The sequence below is a fragment of the Neophocaena asiaeorientalis genome, unplaced genomic scaffold (assembly GCF_003031525.2).
Source record: "Neophocaena asiaeorientalis asiaeorientalis breed wild unplaced genomic scaffold, Neophocaena_asiaeorientalis_V1.1 scaffold461, whole genome shotgun sequence".
In the NCBI taxonomy this organism is placed as follows: Eukaryota; Metazoa; Chordata; class Mammalia; order Artiodactyla; family Phocoenidae; genus Neophocaena; species Neophocaena asiaeorientalis.
The window spans coordinates 1,793,773-1,818,547 of record NW_020173230.1 but is presented as its reverse complement, the minus strand read 5'-3'; the positions used below and the strand labels follow the sequence as shown (position 1 = coordinate 1,818,547).

Here is a 24,775-nt window from a genome sequence, read left to right as displayed (position 1 = left end):
TGTTTATTTGTAAGCCAGGCAGTCAGCAGAAGCAGGACTTCGGTGGCGCCCATAAGCACCTCTCCCTCTCTCTAGCAAACAGGCTCAAGTTCACCCTCTTTTCCATGTCATCATCCTTCCCCCACAACCCCTACCCAGACCTTCCCACAGGCAGGGCTCACCAGACCAGGACCTCCCTGCATCTACTAACGTTTACTTTCAAATCCAGCTGCAACTCAAGTTGAAACTCCTTCTCTACGCCATTATCCTATGGGGGAGATCTATCTCCCGGGCAACTGGGAGTTGGTACATCTACTGCTTGGACGATTCCTGATTCAACTTGGTCCAATTCCTTCTACGGATATAGCTGCCCTCATTCTTGTGGGTAACAGAATAACCAGTCCACAGTCTGGCCCGTCTTCTCTCCTCTATTCCCCTAAGGTCCTGCTCCCCTCTCCCCAGGCTGTGACTGACCAACACAGTTTCTCCTGAATTTACACACTTAACTTCTCTTTCTACTAGCTAACCATGATGCCAGGAGAATCAAGACAAAACAAAAAGGTAGAGTGTGTTTCATGGAGGAGTTGTAGGTTGAATAAGGCAGCGAGAACACATACCATCCAGCCTCTGAACCTCAATTTTGCCAAAATAGAAATACCTTAATTTCTTTTGAAAAGGTTTAATACTCAAGATGAGAACGTCGCCTGGAGCATTCCAGTGGCTGGCATCACCACGTCTAGAAGAGGTTCATTGCTGAGGTACCCAAACCAAGATCATGCTGAAGGGTTCTTTCTTTCACTGTGCTCTTCCCTGAATAGATAAGCTGTCAAACAAGGCAGAAACTACAAATGCTTATTCCTACTGCATTTGTGAGGCTTTTCCCACTGTCAATGTTCTGAGAGTCGCATGAAGAATGAGTGCCATCTGAAGGCTTCCCTTCATCCACTGTATCCTTAGGTTCTCTCCTGTCTAGACTCTCAAGCTTGAAGATGCAAACGAACGCATTTCTCAGTGGAAAAGCAGCTATCTATCTGCTGTGGATGCTCCAGTGTCCTAAGTTCTAACTGAAGGATCTCAACAGATCCATAGGTTTGATGGTTAAGTTGGAGGAGATGCTTGAAGTTATTACATTCGTTATAGGAGTAGGGTTTGTCTTCAGGAAGGCTTCTCTAAAATCGTGTAAGAGCTGTTCTACGATAGAAACCTCTAGACACTTAAGGTATTTATGGGATCTGTCCTCTCGTGACTTCTCAGATGTTTAAAGAGGCTACAACTCCAACTGAAACTCATTCCGCATTCTTTACATTGAAAGGGTTTCTCACCAGTATGGATCCTCTGATGTTGATTAAGATGTGCCTTCAGAGCAAAGCCTCTGCCACATTCTTTACATTGATGGGCTTTCAGGTTGGAATAGCTTTTGGGATGTTGTTTTGTGTGGGAACACTGGCCAACGCTTTCTCTACACATATCCCATTTATAGGTTTTCTCTGCGGTATGAGTTCTGTAATGCTGAATGAGCTCCGAACTGTAATGAAAGGCTTTGCCACACACATCACACTTATAAGGCTGCTCTTGCAACTCAACCTTCTTATCCTCAATCACCGTTAAGTTCCAGCTGTACGCTTCCCCGCGGATGCTATTTTGTTCATTTTTCTGGCCCATGTGGAGCACCTGGTGTTCAATGAGGCTAACGTACTGAAAAAAGATTTCTCCACATTCATGACACTGATGGGATTTCTCTCTCGAGTGGAGCCTGAGATGCCCAGCAAGGTGTGAACGTCTCCCAAAGCCTTTCCCGCACTCATTACACTTAAAGGGCCTCTCCCCACTGTGCACACTCTGGTGCTGAACGAGGTGGGACCTCACTCTAAATGCTTTCCCGCACAAGGGACAGGTGTAGGGCTTCTCCCCAGTGTGGACCCGCTGATGCTGAGTTAGGTGTACACGCTGATTGTAGCTCTTCCCACACTCGTCACACCTAAACGGTTTCTCCCCGGTGTGTATTCGCTGATGCTGGATAAGATGTGCACTCTGAATAAAGCTTTTCCCACATTCGTTACATTTATGCGGTCTCTCTCCGGTGGAGGACTTTTTGTGGACATACGTGACTTCGCTGAAATTCATCCTCTTTGAAGAGGGTTGTCCTAGTATCTCTTTCATGGGAATTCCCTGCTTTCTATCCAATTTGCCCTGGTGTTCGTGGCCTTCTCCAAACTCTTGAACCTGAGAAACATTTCTTGGGATTATTCCTGTTGGTTCCATGTCTGCTTCTGAAAATTCTGAAATTTTCTTCTTAACATTCAATTTTGTATTCTTACTTCTTTTATCATTGCCTGAAAAGATAAAGAGGAAACACAAATGTTATCAGTTCTTTTACAGAAGAAAAACAAACTATCAGGCAAAAGAGGATAATCAAATGAAACTACGATGTAATAGGAGTAACAAAGGCGGGGAGAAGGGTGCATGGATGTGCTTGATGCTAACAGAAAAGAACCTTTCGGTGCCTGTTCAGGGAAAAGAACACAATGAAGAGAAAGCTTACTCGGGAGGGTGGTGAGAACGACTGAGGTTAGGCAATCACAGGGGAAAGCCAGACACTTTTATTACATAGGAAAGAGAGAAGGGAATTCTGAAATGGGAGAGGAGGTAGGAAATGTGGAGTCAGGGAGACAGAATGAGACAGAACAAAGATACACAAGTGGGGAGTTCCCTGGCAGTCCAGTGGTTAGGACTCCGTGCCTTCATTGCCGTGGGCCCAGGTTCAATCCCCTGTTCGGGGAACTAAGATCCTGCAAACTGCGTGGCAGCAGCCAAAACACAATTTTTTAATAAAAAATAAATTTAAAAAATGAAGATACACAAGTGAACAGTGAGAACTGATGAAAACTAGAAGAAAGGAGTATGAAGAGGATACAGAGTTGGAAGAATACCCGACTGGGAGCCAGGAAAAAAGAGAAATGAGCCAGTAGAAAATATTGTCAATACGATGGGCGACACATCAACCTCTGCTCTATGCCCTTAGCCAACACCCCAGCTTCCTTTTCCCTCCCAGGGCACCTGACACTTCTTTGGGAATGCTCCTGCCATCAGACCGTCAGCTCCAAGAGGGCACGGACAGTGTCTGTTCTGCTTACTGCTGAATCCCAAGCACCTAGGCACTGGAGGCGTTCCATAAATACAGCTGGATGAGCACACAAAGTATCCCTCCTTCGATCAAAAAAATGCGAGAAGTATTAACTCGGAAACTAGGCCGAAGAACAATTACAGGGAAGATATAAAAGATCCTATTTTAAAGCAGTTGCTTCCCAGGTTCGGAGTGCTATTGGATGGATTTCCCCCAAGAGGCAGTCGCCAAGGAGAAAGGGATCGAACTGGCTGAGGAGACAGCTGAGCTCGACCCAGGCCATAAAGACACCATGAGCTTCATAAGCTTCTATTCCATGTTGGAATAGGTGACAGCAGCTGTTAATGTGAATGACAAGTAGCTGGGCTTGGGGACACCAAAGGCGTAATTTAAAAATAAACACTTTTGGGCTTCCCTGGTGGCGCAGTGGTTGGGGGTCCGCCTGCCGATGCAGGGGACACGGGTTCGTGCCCCGGTCTGGGAGGATCCCACATGCCGCGGAGCGGCTGGGCCCGTGAGCCATGGCCGCTGAGCCTGCGCTTCCGGAGCCTGTGCTCCGCGGCGGAAGAGGCCACAACAGGGAGAGGCCCGCGTACCGCAAAAAAAAAATAAAATAAAATAAACACTTTGGCCAGTCTTCGAGTTTTCTGAAGAATATTAATAAAAGCCTTTAAGTTCACAGCACAGTTTACAGTGATCGTATCCTTACAGAAGTCATGTGAGCAGATAAAAAAATAAGTACCAGCAGGAAAATTACTCAGCCTGATTCATAACTAAATTACTGAAAATGAAGACAGCAAAGAATTCTCTTCTGCTTACACAATTTGCTAACAACAACAAAAAAAAGTTTGATAGTTCTGGAAGAAATTTAGTACAACTGATACTCTCATATGTGGTATAATTGTTTTAAAAAGCAATTTGGCCATATGTATCAAGAACCATAAAAATGTCCTTGACCTTTCATCCACTAGTCCCACTTCTGGGCATCTATTATAAGGAAATATCCCCAAGTAGCGAACAAGGCATAAGCACAGTTATCAGGACAAAAGGGAAAAAAAATTAGAATTTCAGCTGGGGAACAGTTGAGTAGACCATGATGTCTCTACACAATGCCAGGTTGTCAAAACTAACAAACAGGAGGGCCAAGCAACGCTGGAAAACGTGTGTGTCTAATATCTGATTGCACCCTATGAGTAGCCCTATATAGAAAAGGCTTATACAAAAAATGGAGGCACACTAAGTGAAACAGTTCTGCTAGTTAGGATGGTGGGATTATGGGTGATTTTTTTCCCCTCCCACTTTCTTTCCCCCGAACTTCCTGTACAGTTGACCCTTGAACAACACGGGTTTGAACTGCAAAGGTCCGCTCATATGCAGGTATTTTTCAATAAATATGTACTACAGTCCTACACAACCCACAGTTGGTTGAATCCGAGGATGTGAAACAGCAATACGGAAGGCTGACTGTAAAGTTACATGTGGATTTTGGACTGCGAGGGGGTCAGCACCCCTAATCCCTCTGCTCTTCAAGGGTCAACCATACTATTATTACTTTAGCATTTTAAAGTAAGTGAAATAACTAAATTGGGAAAAGGGGGAAGAGGGAAGAAGCATGTAAGAGAGCCAAAGTCCTCACTTACGAAACAGAGAGTCAACAGATAATGTCTAAAATTCATGGGTCAAGCAACAGCCGTATTATTTTAAAATGTGGAATTATCAGAAGAAACAGGTAAGACTGCTGAGAGCAGCACCTCTGGGGAAAGAGAAGTTGTGGGGATGGCGGGGAGGGCATAGAGTTTTGCCAACTAATCTGACAATTAATTAAAGTACAAGTGATACAGACATAGAGAACAGCCAAGGTGGAGGGGGGTGGGGGAGGGAAGGACTGGGAGGTTGGGATCAGCAGATGCAAACTATTATGTAGAGAACGATAAACAACAAGGGCCTACTGTAGAGCACAGAGAATTATATTCAATATCCTATGATAAACCATAATGGAAAAGAATCTCAAAAAGAGAAGTATATATATGTATAACTGAATCTCGCCTGCACAGCAGCCATTAACACAACACTGTAAATCAACTATCTTCAGTAAAAAAATAAAAATTTTAAAAACCCCATAAAGTACGTGATAATAAAATAGACGGTAACTCTTTGTCCCTTCCTGCCACTGCTGCCAGGATCACCGCCCATCTGTCCGATAGTTCTAAGCTGATAAGGCAATTTCTGCCTCGTTTATGCTCCGAAGACAAACTGCTCACACCTACATCTTTGGGATTTCTCTCTGAAGTGGCGCTTGAGGTGCTCGATCAGGTGGGAGTGGCGCCCGAAGCTCTTCCCGCACTCGGGGCAGCCGTAGGGCCTCTCCCCGCTGTGCACGCTGTGATGCTGGACCAGGTGTGAGCTGACACGGAAGGCCTTCCCGCACACCTGGCACTTGTAAGGCTTCTCGCCGGTGTGCACACGCTGGTGCTGGGTGAGGTGCACGCGCTGGTTATAGCTTTTCCCACACTCCCCGCACTTAAACGGTTTCTCTCCCGTGTGGATTCGCCGGTGCTGGATGAAGTTGGAGGCCTGAAGGAAAAATTTCCCGCAGTCGTTACATCGGTGTCCTCTCTCGCCGTTGGTGTTTGGCTTCCGGTTCACGTCTGTGATGGCACCGAGGTCTCTTTTCTGGGAAGGGGTCTGCCTTGATTTCCCCATGGGGGGGTTGACCTGCCACCTTTCTACCACGCTGTGAGGGTCGCTAACTCCTCCAAACTCTTGACTCGGGGGGACATTTCTTTCAGGGCTTCCTGAGGTCATCCAGGGCGATTCGGCTTCATCAGAAATCTGCTTTACCATCAGTTCCACGTTGTCGTTCCTGGACTCGTAATCTGAGATAATAGAGGGAAAATGGAAACATTAGCTTATTCCCCGCATTCAGAAATAGCGGATAATTACATGAAACCAACACGTGCAAGCAAGGCGTGACTTTGTAAAGCCATCTGCAAAATGACTTCACAATACAGGGATGGGATGAAGAACACTGAAGCAGGAAACTGAGGCAGGTTAGGGAAGACAGAGCCGGCAAGAATGGTTCAAGGGGATGCGACTGGGAGAGCAGTCATTCCATTTAATGACAATCACATCCTCTGGGTACAGTACATCCGTACAGTACCTGTTTGGGAACACCTGTGCCAAGTCAACTGTTCTCAGTAAAATCTGATACTGGGTGATGCAGCTAACCCAGTCCTCACCTTCCTCTTCTTGTTTATTCATAGCCTGGAGAAGAAAGAGGATCTTTCTAGCTTTTTCAATCCCCAAAGAATCTCAGTTTGGTGTGAATTAGTCTAAAGGGGAAAAGGCGTTCTTTCTGTACCCAGAGAAGTCCTACAACTGTCGAGAGCTAGCTCACCACTCAGTGGTCATTGACGAACAGAGACATTTAAGAGGCTGCAATCGGTTCCCCGTGTAACTGGATCAGCAGTATGTACTCCACTCAAAACACTGACATTCAATATAGTTTGCGAGGACAAACCTTCAGTAGTTAACAAAAAATAGGGAATGCTTTTTAAAGGATAGATAGATCATGGCCTACTGAGAACTTTCCAGTAAGGCTGTTTTGTAGAAAGAAAAGTAATTTTCAAACATTACATAAAAATGGTATTAAGCACTAATGTTTGCAGAGTGTGTACTATGGACCAGGCACTATGCCTTCAAGTGCTTTTCAGTTTTATGGCATTCAATCCTTACAATGACCCTTTGAGGGAGATACTATTACTATCCTTTTTTTGATATAGCGAGAAGTTGTAATTCTTGTACCATGAAGGCAACTTTAAATTTATTTTCTAACTATTTTTACTTAATTCTCTTCCTAAAAAGACATTTTAAGAGTGGAAACAAACACATAAACAAAAGAACTCTATCACAAAACCAAACTTTTTAGATGTTTTTTCCTCCTGCATTTAACTAGGCAAGTAATCTCAGCTATCACAATATTTCTTTTTCTTTTACTCTCATTTACTTATGTCCACACATTTTATTCTTATTAGAGCGCTCTCCCGTTCAGCAAGGCAAATAAGCTCATGGCTTTCTTTTTTCCAGGGGTGAATTTGAAAAAAATCACATGAGCTCCATGTATCTCTTTGGGACTATTCACAATCGCCCGTTTCCAGAGAAGGTGATGATACAGGCTGAGATACCAGTCGGCTTACAGGTTTGTTTTTTTCCTCTTTCCCTTCCCCTTCTCTGAGTACATGAGGAGCTTTCTGTTGATTCTCCTGATTTATGTGTATGTCTGACAGAGAGCTGTGTTCCTTGTTCAACACTATGCCCGGCTGCTTAGTAATGCATTGGGGGCGGGGGGGTGAGGAGGGAGTTGGTTCCAAAACACCCAATCAGCAGATTCGGTGCTTTACAAATTCACGCTTTTCAACCTCACTGGTACCTCACACTGGCATCCTACATTTCTAAGGCTGGCTAGTTTCCCACTCATTCTTCTCAGCAGCTACATCAAAACGTCTTCATCGTGATCTCCAAGATAGATCACTGTATTTAAAAATAAAGGAGTGTTCTGGCACAAACTTGCCTACACACACACTGTGTCTAGAGATGCAATCAGGAAGCTTAACTAACCGTCACTGCCTCTGTGCGGGAAACGGAGGGACTGAGGGTCGGGAGATTCACTTCTCACTTTAAACCCACTTAAACTATTCGGATAATTTTTACCACGTGCGTGCGAACCAAAGTCCTCGCTGCACTCAAACCTCTGCTCCACCACCCACTCCATCACCTGCTCACTCGCAACAGGTGACTCTGTCTCCTATTCCAGGGAGAGTTTAAACTATCCAGTCAAGACCTCCTTGGACATCCTACAACCACAAGTGTCAGCGTGCTGGCAGCCTGATTCTCCCGTCCTCCCCTTGCCTCACAGCAGAAGAGCTGACCCTCCCACTCACCGAGGTCAATCTTTCCTCCCGAAGGGGCCTCACCAGGCCATTCTGTTTTCCAGGGACTTCCTCACTCTAGCATTTCATACTCACTCCCCACCAGCCCTCGCCCAGTGACATTTCAGTGTGCTTAAAACTTCTCCCGTTAACAAAGACAACATACAAAAACCACCCATCCATCTACACCAGGTACGCCGTCGGTGACCAGCCCTCTTTTGCTTCGCCTTCACAGACAATGTTCTTGAAAGTTTATCTACAATAGCTTTCTCAAATTCTCTCCTGTGCAATCTTCCAAGAAACTGTCTCTTGTTCTCCAACTTCCCAGCCACTCCATTGAAACGGCTGTCTCCACGATTCATTCACTAATTTTTAAAAATCTCACTTCTAAATTTGATGGATACTTTAAAAATCGTGACCACCTCTGATGCTGTTAGGAACCCACAGGATGAAAATTCTCGAATGTGGTCTTCCCAGAGAAGCTGAAGAGGCAGAAACCACCGAACATGTTCTTAGGGTAGAAGAGTTTACTCAAGTTGTAAAGATATTGTAAGAAAAAGATGAATAATGAGAAAAAAAAAAAATCAGGACTTCCCTGGCGGTCCAGTGGTTAAGACTCCACGCTCGCATGGCAGCGGGCACGAGTTTGATCCCTGGGCTGGGAAGTTCTGCATGCCGCGCGGTGCGGCCAAAAAAAAAAAAATCAGGACTTCCCTGGCGGTCCAGTGGTTAAGACTCCACGCTTGCATGGCAGCGGGCACGGGTTTGATCCCTGGGCTGGGAAGTTCTGCATGCCGCGCGGTGCGGCCAAAAAAAAAAAAATCAGAAAAGTAACAATTCAAAACCCCTTGGAGAATGGTACAGAAAAACTGCGCCAAGTTCTGCAACTCTGAAACCCATTAAATACCTATAAAGTAATTGAAAAAGATAAAACAATACTAATCAACTCAAATCAGACAAGAAAGGTATTTGAAATTAATTTTAAAAGAGAATGAAAAAAATTTGCATTAAATATGATAATATTTATACTACATAAATAATTCCTTGAGACCACCACTAAGATCCCAATAGATAAACAAGCAGAGGGCATATGCAACTAAATCAAAGAAAACACAAATATATATCAACAGTAATAAAGGAAATGGAAAATTTGAGAGAGAAGTCAATTTTACTTTTTAAATAAAAGCCTGTGCGTGAACTAAACCCTTAACGATACAAACTGAGATAATGTTTTTCAAAAGAAATTTGGCATTAGAGTATATGTATTCCATCTAAAGTCTACTTGATAGTGATCGATATAGTGTGCTTGACAGTGATTCTTCCAAAAGAATTCACTCAAAAGAAGATAAAATTCATAAGCTTCAAAATGTCTGCCACAGTGCTGAGATTTTTCACAATTGCTCCAGGCAGCACAATCAAATATTAGTTTCCAAGATCGTAACTTAGCAATAGGTTCAAAATCTTATCTGGGGTGCAAAATTCAAGAAGGGATAAGACATGTAAAATGCAGATGCCAAGGCAAACGTCATAAAACAAGTACCGGTGATGTGAGAATGGTAATAGAGTGAACAAGTTGCCACCCATGCGTGAGAGGAAAGGAAAAGAATGAATGCTACTGAGACACAGTAATAACTACTTCAATGAACGGTTATTCAGCAAAGTCTGAGATGCTTTCACAAATGAGAATATTCAGTTAACAATGATTCAGTTTGTCAAGGAACAGAGTACAATCACTACTACAACTCTGTTAGGATCCAATCCTGTTAGTCTTAAGCTAAATATAACATTTGCTGGATTGCGAATACTATCCCCAAAGCATTATCAGTCCTCAATTTTACTCTTATTATGATGGAGATAATCAGAATAAGCTGAATAAGAAAAAAAGAAAGAAAAAAAGAGAGAAGGGTGATTTACTCTTTCACAGACAAAAAAAAAAATACGCAAAGTCACAGTGATTAAAACATACATGCTTTTACAGAATGTGCTATAAATATTCTTAATAACAAAATGAAGATGTCCTAATCCATGCAGACGAAATCATTCTTACCCATAGAAGTAATACTCCCATAATTCTCCTTCCTGTCATCCCTATAGAGGGACTTCTGGGAATGGTCCAAATGTCCCCATTCCTCCAGGATGAAGGATACAGCCACGTCAGCCACATCTTCAATTTTCACCAACTTCTGAAACACGAGATCTCCACTAAATTCCCATTCCCTAGGTTCAAATTTGGAGCGAGGGGAGGAACTGGGAGCCTTAAGGAAAGAAAAAGGGGAGGGACTGTGCTTCACAGAGGATGGGGGAGCAGAACAGAAAAAGACAGAAAAGCACAAACCCAAGATGGGCCCGGTCTCTGGTTAAAGAGACAGAACCCTGATAAAGACTCAGGCTTAAGGCAGCTACTTGTCCAAAATCAGACGTGGGTCCTCAATGTGGGCACAGGGACACCGGCTCACCTGGGACCCAGCTGAGAGAAGTGAGGCTGTCAGCTCCTGGCTGTCCTTCAGGGGAAGGGAGGGAACTTGGAGAGCAGGAAGGGCTGAGGGGGGGAGAAAAAGAGGTGTCAGTGAGAATCCCTCTACCCAGTTCCAATTGTCATCATGTTCCGCTTTTTGCTCAAGGATCCACAATGGCGCCCTGTGGCATCAAGACCAAATTCTTCTGCTCAGCCTTCAAGACACTCTACATTCTGGGCCCCCCACACCTACCCTATACTCACCCTTCCCCTGAGAAAAACTAGACTGCCTGTGTTGGTCAGGCGAATCCTGCTGCTGACTGGGGATGGTACCATTCCCCTATAAAGGATGCTCTCTGCTCTGCCCAGGTCAAACCTAGTCACCTCAAAGAACCTGCAAAGGCCCACTCTTCCGTGAAGCTGAAGCGCTGCCTAGAGCCAGGGCTTCCCAAGCTCTGATGTGCAAACAAACCCCTGGGGGTCTTGGTACAGGGCAGACTCTGCCTCAGGTGTTCCAGGGCAGCCCCCATGTTCCGCATTTCTAACAAGCTCGAAGGTGATGCTGGTTGTGCTGCAGCGCTTTGGACCTCACTTTGATCAGCAAGGCCTTATCACGCTCTCTCCCTTCAAAAAATGACTGCGGTTGATTTATAGTCAGCCAACTAGCTTGTATTAAGTCTACTCTGTGTGTTCTAAGAATAGGCAGATAAAACAATTCTTGCCTTCCAAAACCTCACCGTCTGATGGGGAGGGCAGACATGGAAGCTTTACTCCTGGCACAGGGTAAAGAGTATTATCCTCAAAGTTCACCCAAGTTCCTGCAGGAACACAGAGGCAGGGGCATCTACAGAGTGGAGAGCAGGAGGTGGGAGCACCCGGAAAGCCCTTCCACAGGAAGTGACTCTGGAAGCAGGGGTGGGGTGGGATGAGGTGGGATGAGGGTGCTTTCTGGGTAGAGTGAATCACATGTGCAAGGCCCGGAGGGGCTGGTCTCTAGATGCTAGTGAACATTTGACCCTCTGCTGTCACCTCTGCTCTCCTCTGTCCAAGATTCATGGTGCATCCGGATCTGTCTACATGCACCCTGACTTGGAGATCCACCTGGTATCAACCTTTAACACGACGATTTAGACCTTTCTATGGTGTCCCCGGTCCCAGAGATGTATGTGCATATGTAGCTTGCTTGTGTCCAAGGACTGGGAAGTAAGGAGCAAAGACCCAAAATAGAGGAGATCGTGGTTAGAAATGAAAGCCGAAAACAGACACGGGATCTGAACCCAGGAGTGTGGTTACAATCAAAGTACGACGTGAAAGAGAGGGATGAACATAGTCTATACACAAACAGTAATTATGTTCCAGTCATAATTGGAATAATGAGAATAATTACATTCTAAATAATCCCACTTATTTTTTTTGAAGTTCCTGTGAAACCTGTTGTTTCTAACTTTTAAGTAAACAACTTTGGCCCTCTCAAGATGAAATGAGTCCCAGAGATGGAAAGCCAGCTCTCGGTGCCATCAAAGGCATGAAGGATGCAGCATCTTCCAGGGTGTAAAACAAACCAACCCAAACCAACCCTTTTGTTGGAATAAGGAAAGTGGCCAGGGTCTGGCTAACAGGGCAGAGAAGAGAAGCACCACTGAGGGAGCAAAGACGAGCAGCCTGATCCGATGAGACTGTGTGTGTGAAGGAAGATGACAGGGATCAGAAGGGGACACGGTTCTGCGCTGGGAGAGCCTGGAGGTAAAGCAGGCAGCGCAGCTCAGTATGGGGTAAACGTGCAGACTTACAGCCAGACTGCCTGGGGTAACATCCCAGCTCTGCCGTGTAATAGCTTTGGGACTTTGAACAAATTATTTAACCTCTGAGGGCCTCAGCTTCTTAATTTCTAATATGAGAATAACAATAATACTTAGTCCATGGGGTTACTGTGGGCATTAACCCTTGGAATGCCAGCTAGGTCTACTAGGTACAATTCTGGGTTTGGGGGTTCTCTTTTTCTGGACAGTTTCAACTATTTTTAAAGACTGGAATGACATGACCTTTATTCTTTTAGAGGTCTTCTGAAGAACAAAAAGAATATGTTAGTATTATTAAAAAATAAAAGAAAACTCTTATTTTGTAATTTCCATACGGATCCATTGGACCTTTTTACAAATCTAGGATACATTTTGGGATCTGAATGATCTTCTATCTCCTGTGCCATGAAGCACTCTTCTAGTTCATCATCCTAGGAATTATTTCATTTTTACTAATTATTCATTAATGAGTCTTAATGTTAGCACGAAAAGACTAAAATTATAAGAAAATGGGAGAATAAAAGAAATATTCAGGATCAGGCAATAGTGAAATAAACCATTGTTCTTCACTGTTCTCAAAGTATTAAATACATTCCCCAGAGTTCTGCATCATCTTCAGGAAGGTTTAAGGCTGTTGACACCTGTTTTTAGCTTTCATTGACCACAGTCGAGAATTCAGAATTTCTCACTTTCCACCCACCCATATCGACAAAGAGAAGAAAATGTGCGTGGAAGACATTTCACTACTAGCAGGTGAATGAGAAGATGACACAGAGAGCAGTGCGCTAAAGACAGTATGAAACTGAAGGCATAGGAGAAAACTGACAGAGTCTGCCAATGACAATATCCTAGATGAATCTTCCCACACTCAAGAAACAATGATAAACACTACATTTCTAATTCCAAAAAGGAGCTATGACACCTTATCCGATCATTCAACAGGAAGGACTTCATCACGTAATATTTTGCAACAAGATTCTGGACCATCCCATCTTGCTAAAAGGACATATTCATTTTACTAAAGGGGTGGTATTGAGCGACAGTATTCTCTCATTTTTTTATGATTTTTATATTATCAAAACATACTTGATACAAAGAGGTTTAATTCTTACTAAAGTTCCTTTAAGATTTATTTTTCATTATCTTTTGATTCTTCTGTAAGTATTCATAAAATGACTTAAAAATATTTTTAAAAAAAATAGAAAGGACCCATTGGCCCCAGATGTTAAATGGTGAAGACTGTTTTTCCTGGTACTACACTGAGGGTTAAATGAGTTCATACACATAAAGCAGCTTAGAACAGCTCCTGACACACAGTAAACACCACATAAGTAATAGTTACTGTTACCACAGTGAAAGAAAAGCTGGAAAAGCTTAGAGCAGTGAGACTTCAAGGCCAACCACTACGAGGAGCCCGGAAGAAAGGCTGGGGCCAAACAGGAAATTTGAGTTCACAATTCCTTCTCCACATTCCAAAATCCCAAAGCTTTAAATACCAAAAGTTTTTTGTTTTTCATTAAGTTGGCCATTGAACTAATTTGACAGCAAAACCTGACCAGAACTGATATGAAGCTATTTGAAGTTTTTATTTAATCCACTTACTGTAACTAGGCATACATTTCACTGCCAAAATACTAAATTAATGTGCGATTATGGGGTCACACTTCAAATCCTGATGGCAGTGCACTGTATGTAAATGAGATCCTCTTACTAAATCTGAAAAATTCTAAGTTCTAAAATATATCTGACAGCAAGAGTTTCTGATTAGTGATATTAGACTTGTGGACATATATCATCATAAATGAGACACTCAGCTGCCCGCTTTTCTTCCTTGATGTATCTCATACCGGTTAATAACAGTGAGGGCAAGAGGGAGGGAAGGAGAGAAAGAGAGAACAGACGCTCTACAGGTCCTCGTGAAGCATGGCTTAAAATCAGATTTCACATGAATGGCTGAACAGCGAGAAGTGCAGTGAGGAACGGGAGAGCTTTGCCTACCTGAGCCTTAGGACAACAAAATGAATGAGGTAGAGCTGGAAAACTGTTGCAAAACCATGATAATACTTTTGTAAAAGACTTCTGTACATCTTTTAACAGTACCTGTACTTAGAGCTGTCGTCATCTGCAGCATAGCTCTCGAAGGACACTGGTTATTGGTACGACTCCTAGCCAGCCTGCGAGCTGACCAGGGACCCGATTCCAGGCCCCCACCCCTTCCCAACCTCCAGATCCACTGACTGCGGAGAGGCTGCCCAGCCCCAGGTCTCTCTACAGATACCGCTTACCCACACGGCCAGGGAGCCCACATCCACTCCACTGAAGCCCAGATCCTCACCGTTTTCCTCCCGAAGATGAGGCCTCTGCGGCTCGTGTTCAGGCTGCGGGTCCACGGGCAGGAGCTGGTGACTGAAGGACTCGGGCCCGGCTCCAGGCGGCACGACCTTCGGAGGAAGCACTTCAGCACACGCAACGACCTGACAACCACAGTCACACCAATCAGCACGTTACAGGAAAGGCTACGAAGGAGCCCAGCAGGGTCACGTTACTCTTTCATTCACTCCTTGGCCAAGTATTTCACGTGCATCTACAACGAGCCAGGACTAATTACCCAATTGCTGCATAAACACGTTGTAGTTGAAGACGACTTCCATTAGACATGTCGACACATTAATAAATACACAGTTATAAACTGTGTTATATGTGAAAAAGGAGAAGAAAGTGGTGCCATGAGGCAAAACAGATGAGACCTACTTTAGACTGGGTGGCCAAGGAAGGCTCTTCTGAGGAAGTGTCACTGAAGTCAACACGTAGAAGAGGAAAGAAGCCAGCTGAGGGAAAAGTCAGGAGTGTCCCAGGCAGACAGAATGACATAAGCAAAGACCCCCAGGCAGAAAGCCAGTGTGGGCCAAGTTTAGTGAAGGGGGGAGAGAGTGAGAAACGAGCTTGGAAAGGTCAACACAGGACACAGGAAGTCACCCTCAAAGCCCCAGACGACCAGGTTCAAGTAGGACAGACCAACCACAAGAGCGGTGTGTCTCCGTCTTTCTGCTCTTTGTTCCTGCACAACCCTAGGGTACACAACCGGTCTCTAAAATCTGCCTCTTCTGGAAGGTACTAGCTCAGTGCCATCCTAGCAGGTAATAAGATCCGGCTTTGAGATAGAATTGCCCTCCCCTCCCCAACCCCGCCACCGTCCCTTACGTTTCAACGCACTTTCAGTTTTAACTCTCCCAGTAGTGGCAACACGTGGCACAGGGGTATTACATTAAGAGGCAGAGGCAGCACAGTTGTGGCAAATATGACTCTACACGGAAGTGTGTGTGTCCTTGTGGACCTGCTCAGGACAAGAGTTAAGATGATGCCAAGTACGTCAAAGGGCTCCTGGGCAACGAAGAAGCAAAGCAGCCCTTGAGGACCCCTGAGAGTAGGACAGAGAAACCAAGGAGGAGGGGTAGAGGATAAAGCCTGGGAAAAGGCTTGCTAGAGACAAGAACTACCTGGAGATAAAGGTGAGAAACAATGCCAGGGATACAGAGGGCAGGCAGAGAGAAAGGCAAACAGTGAGCTGTGCAGGCCCTCAGGAAAACCCCCCTCTCTGGGCCTCAGATCCCTGACCTACCATCAAGAAATGATCTCTGTGCTCCTTCCACAGATGGGGTGCATATCCCAATGACAGGGGTCAATGTGTAATATCTGCTGTAAGTCATCCATTTAAAAATGCTTTCTGTTTTAAACTATGATTTTGAATATTACCATAAAAAAGTAGGGAAAGGTTTGTCCGCTAATGTCCCAAAAAGGTTTAAAAAAGGAATAACCAGATGGCACCAGGAACCTTTACTTCTTGTCCTGACAGAAGCAATAGAAAGGTTCAAACACTCCGGTCTGCAAGACAATTATTCAGCTCAGCTGCAGGGTCTGGCGGCGGGTCCCCAGCAACTCCCTCTGCTGTCCTCTTGCCTCATGGAGTGAGCTAACCCAGCTGAAGAGCCTGAGGATGTTCTGGAGTATTGAAGTACCCCTGACCCAGAGGGGAAGAATAATGAGACTGGTACCTTACACTGAAGGGCAATGGCTCTGAAGAATGAGGGAAATTCTCTAACTAGCTTCAAAGTCTTGTACACCTAGGATCCCATGACTTTTGTTTCTTTGCTATAAAAAAAAAAAAAAAAAAATTAAAGTTTCAGAAATGTGAGCCTAGCAACAAGAGGGAGGTAGACAGAGTCAGGTGATAAATGAGTAAGAAAGGACAAGAAGACGTAACAATGTAAAGATACGGAACCTCCCTAAATTAACATCCGATTTCATGCAATCCCAGCAAAAAATACCGACAGGATTTTTGGAGTGGTAGAAGGTAAATAATTCTAAAGTTCATATGGAAAAGAAAATATATTGAAAAAAAAATTTGGAAGGGGGAGGGCAGACCTATTGACCAAAACACTTTACATAACTCAGATAACTGAAATACTGATATGTAAACAGACAGTAAGATCAATAAAATAGAATAAAAAGACCAGAAATGGACTCAAATACACGTAAAAATCTGGTATGTAATCAAGATGGCATTTTAATCAGAGAAGGAAAAAAAAAGGGATTGCGGTATAAGTTGCTGGGGCAACTGGACAGACATCTGGAAAAAAAATTAAGCTATAACCACACCAAACACCCTACACCAAAATGAATTCCAGATGGATCTATCATTTCAAAGGGTAAAACAAAAACAACAATAACCATAACAAAAACGTGGGGAAGAAACGATAAGTTTCTTATAATACTCTAGTGGAGAGGGCCTTTCTAATTATGGCACAATTCCCAGAAACCATAAATTAAAAGATTTAAACTGACTGCATAAAAATAAAAAAACCCGGCAAAGCAAAAATCTCCATAAGCAAAGACAAACAACAAAGCGGGAAAATAACTCTTGCAACTCAGATGGCAGACACAGTGCTTACTTTTTCTAACAGGTTAATATAAACAGGTCACAGAAAAGGGTATATGCACAGCCTTCTAAAATATGTACACTGATCAAACTCACTCATAAGAAAAAATGCATATTAAAATTGCACAGAAATATTGCATGTTTCAGATTGACAGTAATCAAAAAGTTGGATAACATCGTGTTATCAGGCTGCAAGCAAAAAATTTCTCTCATACATGGCTGTTGGGAATATAAGCTGGTATAACCTCTGCAGACAGCAATCTGTCAACAGCTGTCCAAACTACAAATGCAATGCGTACGGGCTCTGAGCCAACAATTTGACTTCTGAGTTTTGATTCTACAACTAATGATGTATATAAAGGATATTTATTGCAGCAAAGTCTGTTGCAGTAAAGATTCAGAAACAATCTAAAGGAACACCATAAATGGCCTTCAACAGGAGTTAAATTATGGTACATCCATACAATGGAACACAATGCAGTTTCAAAGAGTGAGGCAGTTCTCTTTGCACTAACATAGAACAAGCCAGGATATACTATAAGAAAAAAAGCAAGAGGCAGAAGTGCACAATGATGTGAAAACATTTGTGTTTTTTAAAAAACAAGTCATACACATATACTCTAATATACACAGAATACAGTGTATCTCTGTAAGGATAGACAGGTATCATGGGACAATGGCCGCCTCTGGTGAGGAGAACTCTGGCGGCTGGGGAATTAGGGGTGGGAGGGACACTTACTTTTCATTATAACCTTATGTACATTTTGAATTTTGTATTATGTCACCACTCAAAAAATAAATACAGTAATTTAAAATTGAAATAAAATCGCAGACTGTCTTCTCCAGATTAACAAACTGCATACTGCTTCTCTTTGCTGGAGTGGCAGGATATCTCCACAGTGCACCTAATCCCAGGAGAACAAAAGAATATGAATGAAGCACCAGGGCGCTCAGGATCTCACCCCTGCTCAGCAGCTCCTCAACTCTCTTCCTCTCCTTCCTCATTGCCCGAAGGTCTCCTCTTTCACTCACCTGTTGTCTGCGTTCCTCTAGTTCTCTTTCTATATTTTCTACCACGGCCACAGCCTCTTCTCCATTTTCCGGGTGATGTTCTCTCACCCAGGTCTGGAACTCTTCAGGCAGGATGGTCAGGAACTGCTCCAGCACCAGCAGCTCCAGGATCTGCTCCTTGGTGTGCAGCTCGGGCCGCAGCCACTCACAGCAGAGCACCCGGAGCTGGCTAAGGGCCTCCCGGGGGCCTGACGCTTCATGGTACTGGAAGTGCTTGAAGCGCTGGTAGAAAGTCTCAAACACGGGCGGATTGTACTCCCTCATCCAGGTGCAATCTTCTTCTTCCACCTTCACTATCAGAAGGTCTTCTTGCTCTGGTGAAGTCTCCGCGGGAGGGTCTAAGTCTATAACTTCCCCAGATCCTGTCATTATCATTCCAACTCAGAGGGATCTCTCTCCAGGTAAGTTGGGTTACACGGACCAAACTTGTTTTCTGCTCTTTGAGATCTTCTGAAGGACACTTTCCTTAGCGTGCAACCTACTGATATATTGGAAATCGTTATTAGCAAAGAGATGACAAAGAGGTCATCTATCCTAAAGATGATCACCCAACAGAGTAATTTCCTTAAAAATTACAAGACAGCCATCACTCCACCCACAAAATAATGACCAACGGAGAATATTTCCAACATTTAAAAAGTGTAAAGGAGAGCAATAAAACTCTGACATACGGCCTCATGAAATACAATTTTTGTGGTGAAGAACATTAAATTTTATGTAAATAACAAGACGAGACTTACTAACTAGTCCAGACGCAGCCGCTCCTTCTCTCTACCACAAGCCAAACTTAAGTCAGAACAGAAGTCAAAAACATTACAATGGTCAAAATTCGTCCTGTCCCTCAATCCCTAAGAGCTTGACAGACCAACGGGAAACTTCATGGGTCCCGAAGAGAGCCAAGGTTTTAAGTACAGATTTTGCACCTGGATTGCCCACAATCGCTCCTGACCCCGATCCACAGAAACCGGCCCGGTCAAGGTTAGGGACAGGACCCTCGTCTGTACACAAAGGCCATTCCCTTTCCTCAAGGCCACAGTCCCGGGGAGCTCCCCTGGAAGACCAAGCTCCCGCAGCCAAGGCTGGGAAGACGGGTTTCTTCTTACAAACAGAGAGAAAGCCGAAGCCGACACTTCGCAACACTTCTTCGCCGGAAGTAAGCAAGTCCAAGCTTTCCCTGACCGGCGGGTAGAGCCATAAATCCCACCCCCGAGAGCACTTCCGAGTCCTCTCTAGGAATCCCGGAGGTCCCCGCCTCACCGCGGGAGGAAAGTGCCCGCCCCAGGCCCCGCCCCAGAGGGGCTGTGGGCCAACCGGCGGGGAGATGAGGCGCCGGCCCGGGATCCCAGTCCAACCTCCAGTAACGCGGCCATTCCCCGCCCACCGAGCCGCAAGTACAGCAACGCTAGAGCCGGGGAGAAAACCCAGCCACCCTCTTCGCCACCCAACCCCACAGCCATTTAAACAGCCCGAGCCCGTCCCTTTTCTTAGAGTGGGGGCAGGGGGCGGGGTCTTAGGTGTCTGGAGCGCTTGCTAAGACAACAGTTGCTAGTGTCTGATTGGCCGTGGAACTTGCGCTCCCTCACCCCCAACGCTCTGCGCCCCAGTTCGAAGTACGTCCGTACCTTTCTGCGAGCCCGCAACCCTCACTTCTCTTTCATGGACTCTTCGGTTTCTTCACCTGAATCCTCGCCACTCCCCTCACCCCGTCTCCAGACACACCCACCGCTTTACAACCGTCGTCAGCTCAGGCGGCCGAAACCTCTGAGGTCAGACCCCTGAGTCCCCAGCGGCTCCAGGGACTACATCTCCCAGGAAGCCTCGCGCGGGCCGCGCCCTCCAGCCAATAGGGCCGTGACTCAGCCTCAGTCTTGTGGGCCTATCAGAATGCGGGCGAGCAGGGAGGCGTTTCCTCGGCGACCCCAGTGGAAGGCTGAGCGCGTCGGGAGAGAGTCCCCCCTCCGGGCTGGGGAGAGTAGGGGCTGGAGCTCTGCATCCTTGCAAAGTGAGAGGAGCCGTCTGTACAGGGCCTTTCTAGCCAAGGGGATCCCATCCTTTTTTTTTTTTAACGGCGACGTCTGTATTTATTGGGTAGAAGGGCCGGGTGCTGGGATTAGAGGTTCATAGTAACTCCGAAGCCAACAGGTTGCAGCAAGAGGAGCCGCGAAGCACAGATTTTCACTAGAGATAAGCAACTTACCCTCTCGGGATCCCATCTTTAATAGTCTCGTTTTTGTATCCGTTTGCAAAGCTCTTCGACAGGCACAAGAGTCACTGTCTTACAAGTGATGAAGATGAATGAGGCTCACCGACTCCACTCTGAGTGGCATATATCCTTGGATACTCCAGGCGTTATTTTTTTAGCGTAGGTTGTGAATTTTCACTCAAATCAGGGATGGAGTTTTGAGAATGCCTTGCTCGCGCCATGGTCTACCTTATGGGAATGAAGAAATGCAGAAAATCCCCTACTATCTCCAGAGAGACCTGGAGACGCTTAAATTGACACTGCGGTATGTTTGGTGCAATGTAGTATCTGTATTTCCCTTTTTACATTTAGAATCGTCAAAAGTTCAGACAAAAAAAAAAAAGTAAAACCAATGAATCCCTGAAGTGGTAATTAGTAAAAGTTTATTGTTCACACACCAAAAAGACAGTTAGCAAACTGGGAGCATTCAAACCAAAACAAGGAATGAGGCTCAGAAGTATATTGTTTTAAAATATCTTATATAGTGTGGAGGCAGTGACTGTTTATTCTTCACAGCGATTGGTTACAATATTAGAATTTTCTTAAATGAAAGGGAATTGGTTAGCGGTTACTTCATATCAATTTGGGGCAACAATTTAAGTTTTGCTTATGATTTTCAGAGGCATAAGCAGAAAATACCCAGGTCACTGTAACCTGGCTTGTCTTGCAAATTAAGTATGCTAATAAGTTAAGCTTTGCTCTTATTTTTTTTAATTTTATTTATTTTTTTATTTTGGCTGCGTTGGGTCTTCGTTGCTGTGTGCGCGCTTTCTCTAGCTGTGGCGAGCGGGGGCTGCTCTTTGTTGCGGTGCGCGGGCTTCTCATTGCGGTGGCTTCTCTTGTGGAGAAAGGGCTCTAGAGCGCAGGCTCAGTAGTTGTGGCGCACAGGCTTAGTTGCTCCGTGGCATGTGGGATCTTCCGGGACCAGGGCTCAAACCTGTGTCCCCTTCATTGGCAGACGGATTCTTAACCACTTCGCCACCAGGGAAGTCCAAGCTTTGCTCTTACGAGTATAAATTTCTCTTCCTTCTTGGTACCAAGAATAGCTGGATTTCTCCTAAGCCACTATAGCAGTTCGCTTTTACCCGAGATACACTGTAAATCACGTAACTGATCTTGTTTTCTTCTTGCTTTGGCTGCTGAGGTTTCTCAAAGCCAAACTGTGGGCTACCTTTTGCCAGTAAACAGCAGTTTACAGTGGGCAATTTCTAATCCCATCTTATCCCTGGCTCCATCTTATTTATGCCTGCCCTGTTTTCCTTTTCTCACTTTCTCCCCTCACTTAATTATTTTTAAAAGATGAGGCAGCTAGCATTCTTCAATTAACTTTTTTGAACAAAGCATCAGAAAAGGCATTGGGAACAGAGAAATATGTCATTCAATGATATCAGTGAGAGCAGATGAAAGCACTTGATATTCTGCAGATGAAGGCAAAAGTTACATTACAGGAGAAAGGGAGATAAGAGCTAAGCAAATCACTATATCATGATCAGGGTCCACAGTCATACAAGCCAGAAGCAGGAACTAGTGGAGCCCAGACTGGTAATCAGCTAGTAAGGAGACCTACATCTCCTCTCACTGGGAGGAGATGAAAAATGCTTGAACTGCCTTCATAGAACATGATATTCTCTTCTGTATTCCGTTACTAGTTATATAGGTGGATATTGTCTGGAGCTAGATTTGCCTATACTATAAAGGGTTCTCTTATTTGTGAATTTGCATTCTGTCCAATTCCCTTGCCATCCTTGGCCACCCAACCCTACTCAAAGCCTTGTCCTGCAATACTGGGAAAAGAGCTTTTGACTTCCTGCCAGACTGTGATAGCATTCCCACACAGATGAAAAAGTAGACTTGTGCAAAGTTTCTGCCCTCCAGGGACTTTCAAACCGCCTGGAAAGATCAGATGCAAACATGTGACAAGTTATGTCATTAAATTATTACACGTTGGGACTTCCCTGCTGGTCCAGTGGTTAAGACTCTGCGCTCCCAATGCAGGGGGCCTGGGTTTGATGCCTGATCAGGGAACTAGATCCTGCATGCATGCTGCAACTAAGAGCCCACATGCCGCAACTAAAAGATCCTGCAGGCCACAAAGAAGATCCCGCACGTGGCAACGAAGACCCAGCGCAGCCAAATAAATAAATATTTTAAAAGTATTACATGTTGCTCTAAATTTGTAAAATGATGAATATGAGCCTTGTGAGTAGTGAATTTTTTCTGTGTAAGTGGATGGGACATAAAAATTAATCCCCAAAAATCTGCCTTTTCCTGTTTTTTTGTCCTGTTAATGTCCAATCAAAACAGATCACAACAGACTAATACAGCCACTTACCTGCTAGAGCCTAATGTAGGGGTTGACTGCCTGTGCTTTTGCACAAACTATGGTTAAATCATTAGTTTATAATTTAAACTTTAGTCCACAGATATGTCGTATGGAATCCTGACCCTGCCTGGGACTTTGCATTCATAAATCAGGACATTAATTGTACAATACTTATTGAAATAAATGAGATTTTAAATGCATTTACCCATAACATAACTTAGATAATCCTTCATTTGTTAAATAATGCAGATGATTTAATGTAAATATTAAACTAACGTATAGTATCCTTCATTTCAGTTGCATGGTTTATTTTTCTGAACACTGGCACAGAAAAGAAGAGGTGGGGTGGCAGTGTCCATGCGGATACTTAAAATGAAGTGAGGAAGAGGGAGTAAATGATAGAGCAGGGGAGTAGGGCTTAGAATAGGACAAAATCCTTGGCAACCTGGATACTGTGAAGCATTGCAAGGAAGCTGGGCATAGGAAATCTAAAGTTGGAGGGGATGATACAATCTACTATGGATTTATTGCCTATAAATTTAACCCATTTTAAAATTAAAGGGACTTGCCTGGTGGCACAGTGGTTAAGAATCTGCCTGCCAATACAGGGGACACGGGTTCGAGCCCAGGCCCAGAAAGATCCCACTTGCCGCGGAGCAACTAAGCCTCTGTGCCACAACTACTGAGCCTGTGCTCTATAGCCTGCAAGCCACAACTACTGAGCCCGTGTGCTGCAACTACCCCGTGCACCTAGAGCCCGTGTTCCACAACAAGAGAAGCCGCTGCAACGAGAATCCCACGCACCACAACAAACAACAGCCCCCGTGCAGCAACGAAGACCCAACGCAGCCAAAAATAAATAAATTTATTTTAAAATAATAATTTTTAAAATTAAATTAAATTAAAATATGTCCTCAGTCCACATGGACTCTTTAAGCATTATCTCTTCTGTGAAGCTTAATCTCTTCTGTGAAGTCTTTCACTGTACCCTCTCCATTAGGCATGGTTGATTATTTCCACCTCTGGTTAAACTTGTCACATGTTTGCATCTGATCTCTCCATTTGGACACTGCATACACCTCAAAGTACTGCATTTACCACACTGTCCTGCAAGGATTTGTTTAAGTGTCTGTCTCCCTTAGGAGACTGAACAACGGAGGACGGGGACTATGTCTTCCCAGTTTTGTGTCTGTAGTGTCAAGCACGATGCCTGGCATGTAGAAGATACTCAACAAACCTTTCTTGCATTAAATGAATACCCAGTGGATGAATGACCACTTATTGTACAGTTGGAACTTTAACTTTCCCTAAAACAAAATTTACAAAACTTTATTCACAGATAATGTGTTAAAGAATGACATTCATTTTTAATTTTTGGCTGCGTTGGGTCCTCGTTGCTGCGCGTGGGCTTTCTTTTTAGTTGCGGTGAGCGGGGGCTACGTCTTCATTGCCGTGCACGAGCCTCTCATTGCGGTGGCCTCTCGCTGCTCCGCAGCATGTAAGGATCCTCCCGAACCCAGCCTCGAACTCGTGTCCCCTGCGTTGGCAAGCAGATTCCCAACCACTGCGCCACCAGGGAAGGAAAGGGAAGGGAAGCCCCTTCATTTTTAAAGGGAGAATATCCTTTAGTTCGGTAACCTTAAGGACTATAAACGCCACATTAAAATGTACTCGTGCAGAGTATCTCTGAGGGGTGAGGACAGCGAACCACCGAGATGCACCTCACTCCTCCGGGGAGCCTAGAGAGGCCCCGGAAATGCCCGGGAGGGGTGGACACAGCAGGGAGTCGGGGACGCACTTCCTGCTGGGGCTATTCCTGCTGGTTTTTGTCACGGGAGTTGGCAGCTTCTGGGAGGGGTAGCTGCGGGTAGGAGGGGGCTGGGCAAGGTGGGGGCTTGTTAGGGAGGGGACGGTGGGC

At 44.7% G+C, this 24,775-nt stretch overlaps 1 protein-coding gene across 7 annotated transcripts; it reads right to left on the bottom strand.

Annotated features, from left to right (window-relative positions):
- On the bottom strand, positions 1-20,042 carry ZKSCAN5 (zinc finger with KRAB and SCAN domains 5). Of its 7 annotated transcripts, XM_024745323.1 has the most exons (8): positions 19,915-19,954; positions 19,033-19,078; positions 18,254-18,773; positions 14,621-14,759; positions 10,488-10,570; positions 10,079-10,214; positions 5,371-5,979; positions 1-2,312 (listed from the first exon to the last, which is right to left on the bottom strand). In XM_024745323.1, the coding sequence occupies exons 3-8, from the start codon at positions 18,665-18,667 to the stop codon at positions 1,186-1,188; spliced, it is 2,508 nt and encodes an 835-aa protein (XP_024601091.1). In that variant the 5' UTR covers positions 18,668-18,773; positions 19,033-19,078; positions 19,915-19,954; the 3' UTR covers positions 1-1,185. The 7 variants fall into 7 exon arrangements, with proteins under 7 accessions (XP_024601091.1, XP_024601093.1, XP_024601092.1 ...); XM_024745325.1 differs by lacking the exon at positions 19,033-19,078 and having other exon boundaries at positions 18,254-18,770; positions 19,915-20,042; XM_024745324.1 differs by lacking the exon at positions 19,033-19,078 and having other exon boundaries at positions 19,915-20,012.
- Between the last annotated feature and the right edge of the window lie 4,733 nt (positions 20,043-24,775).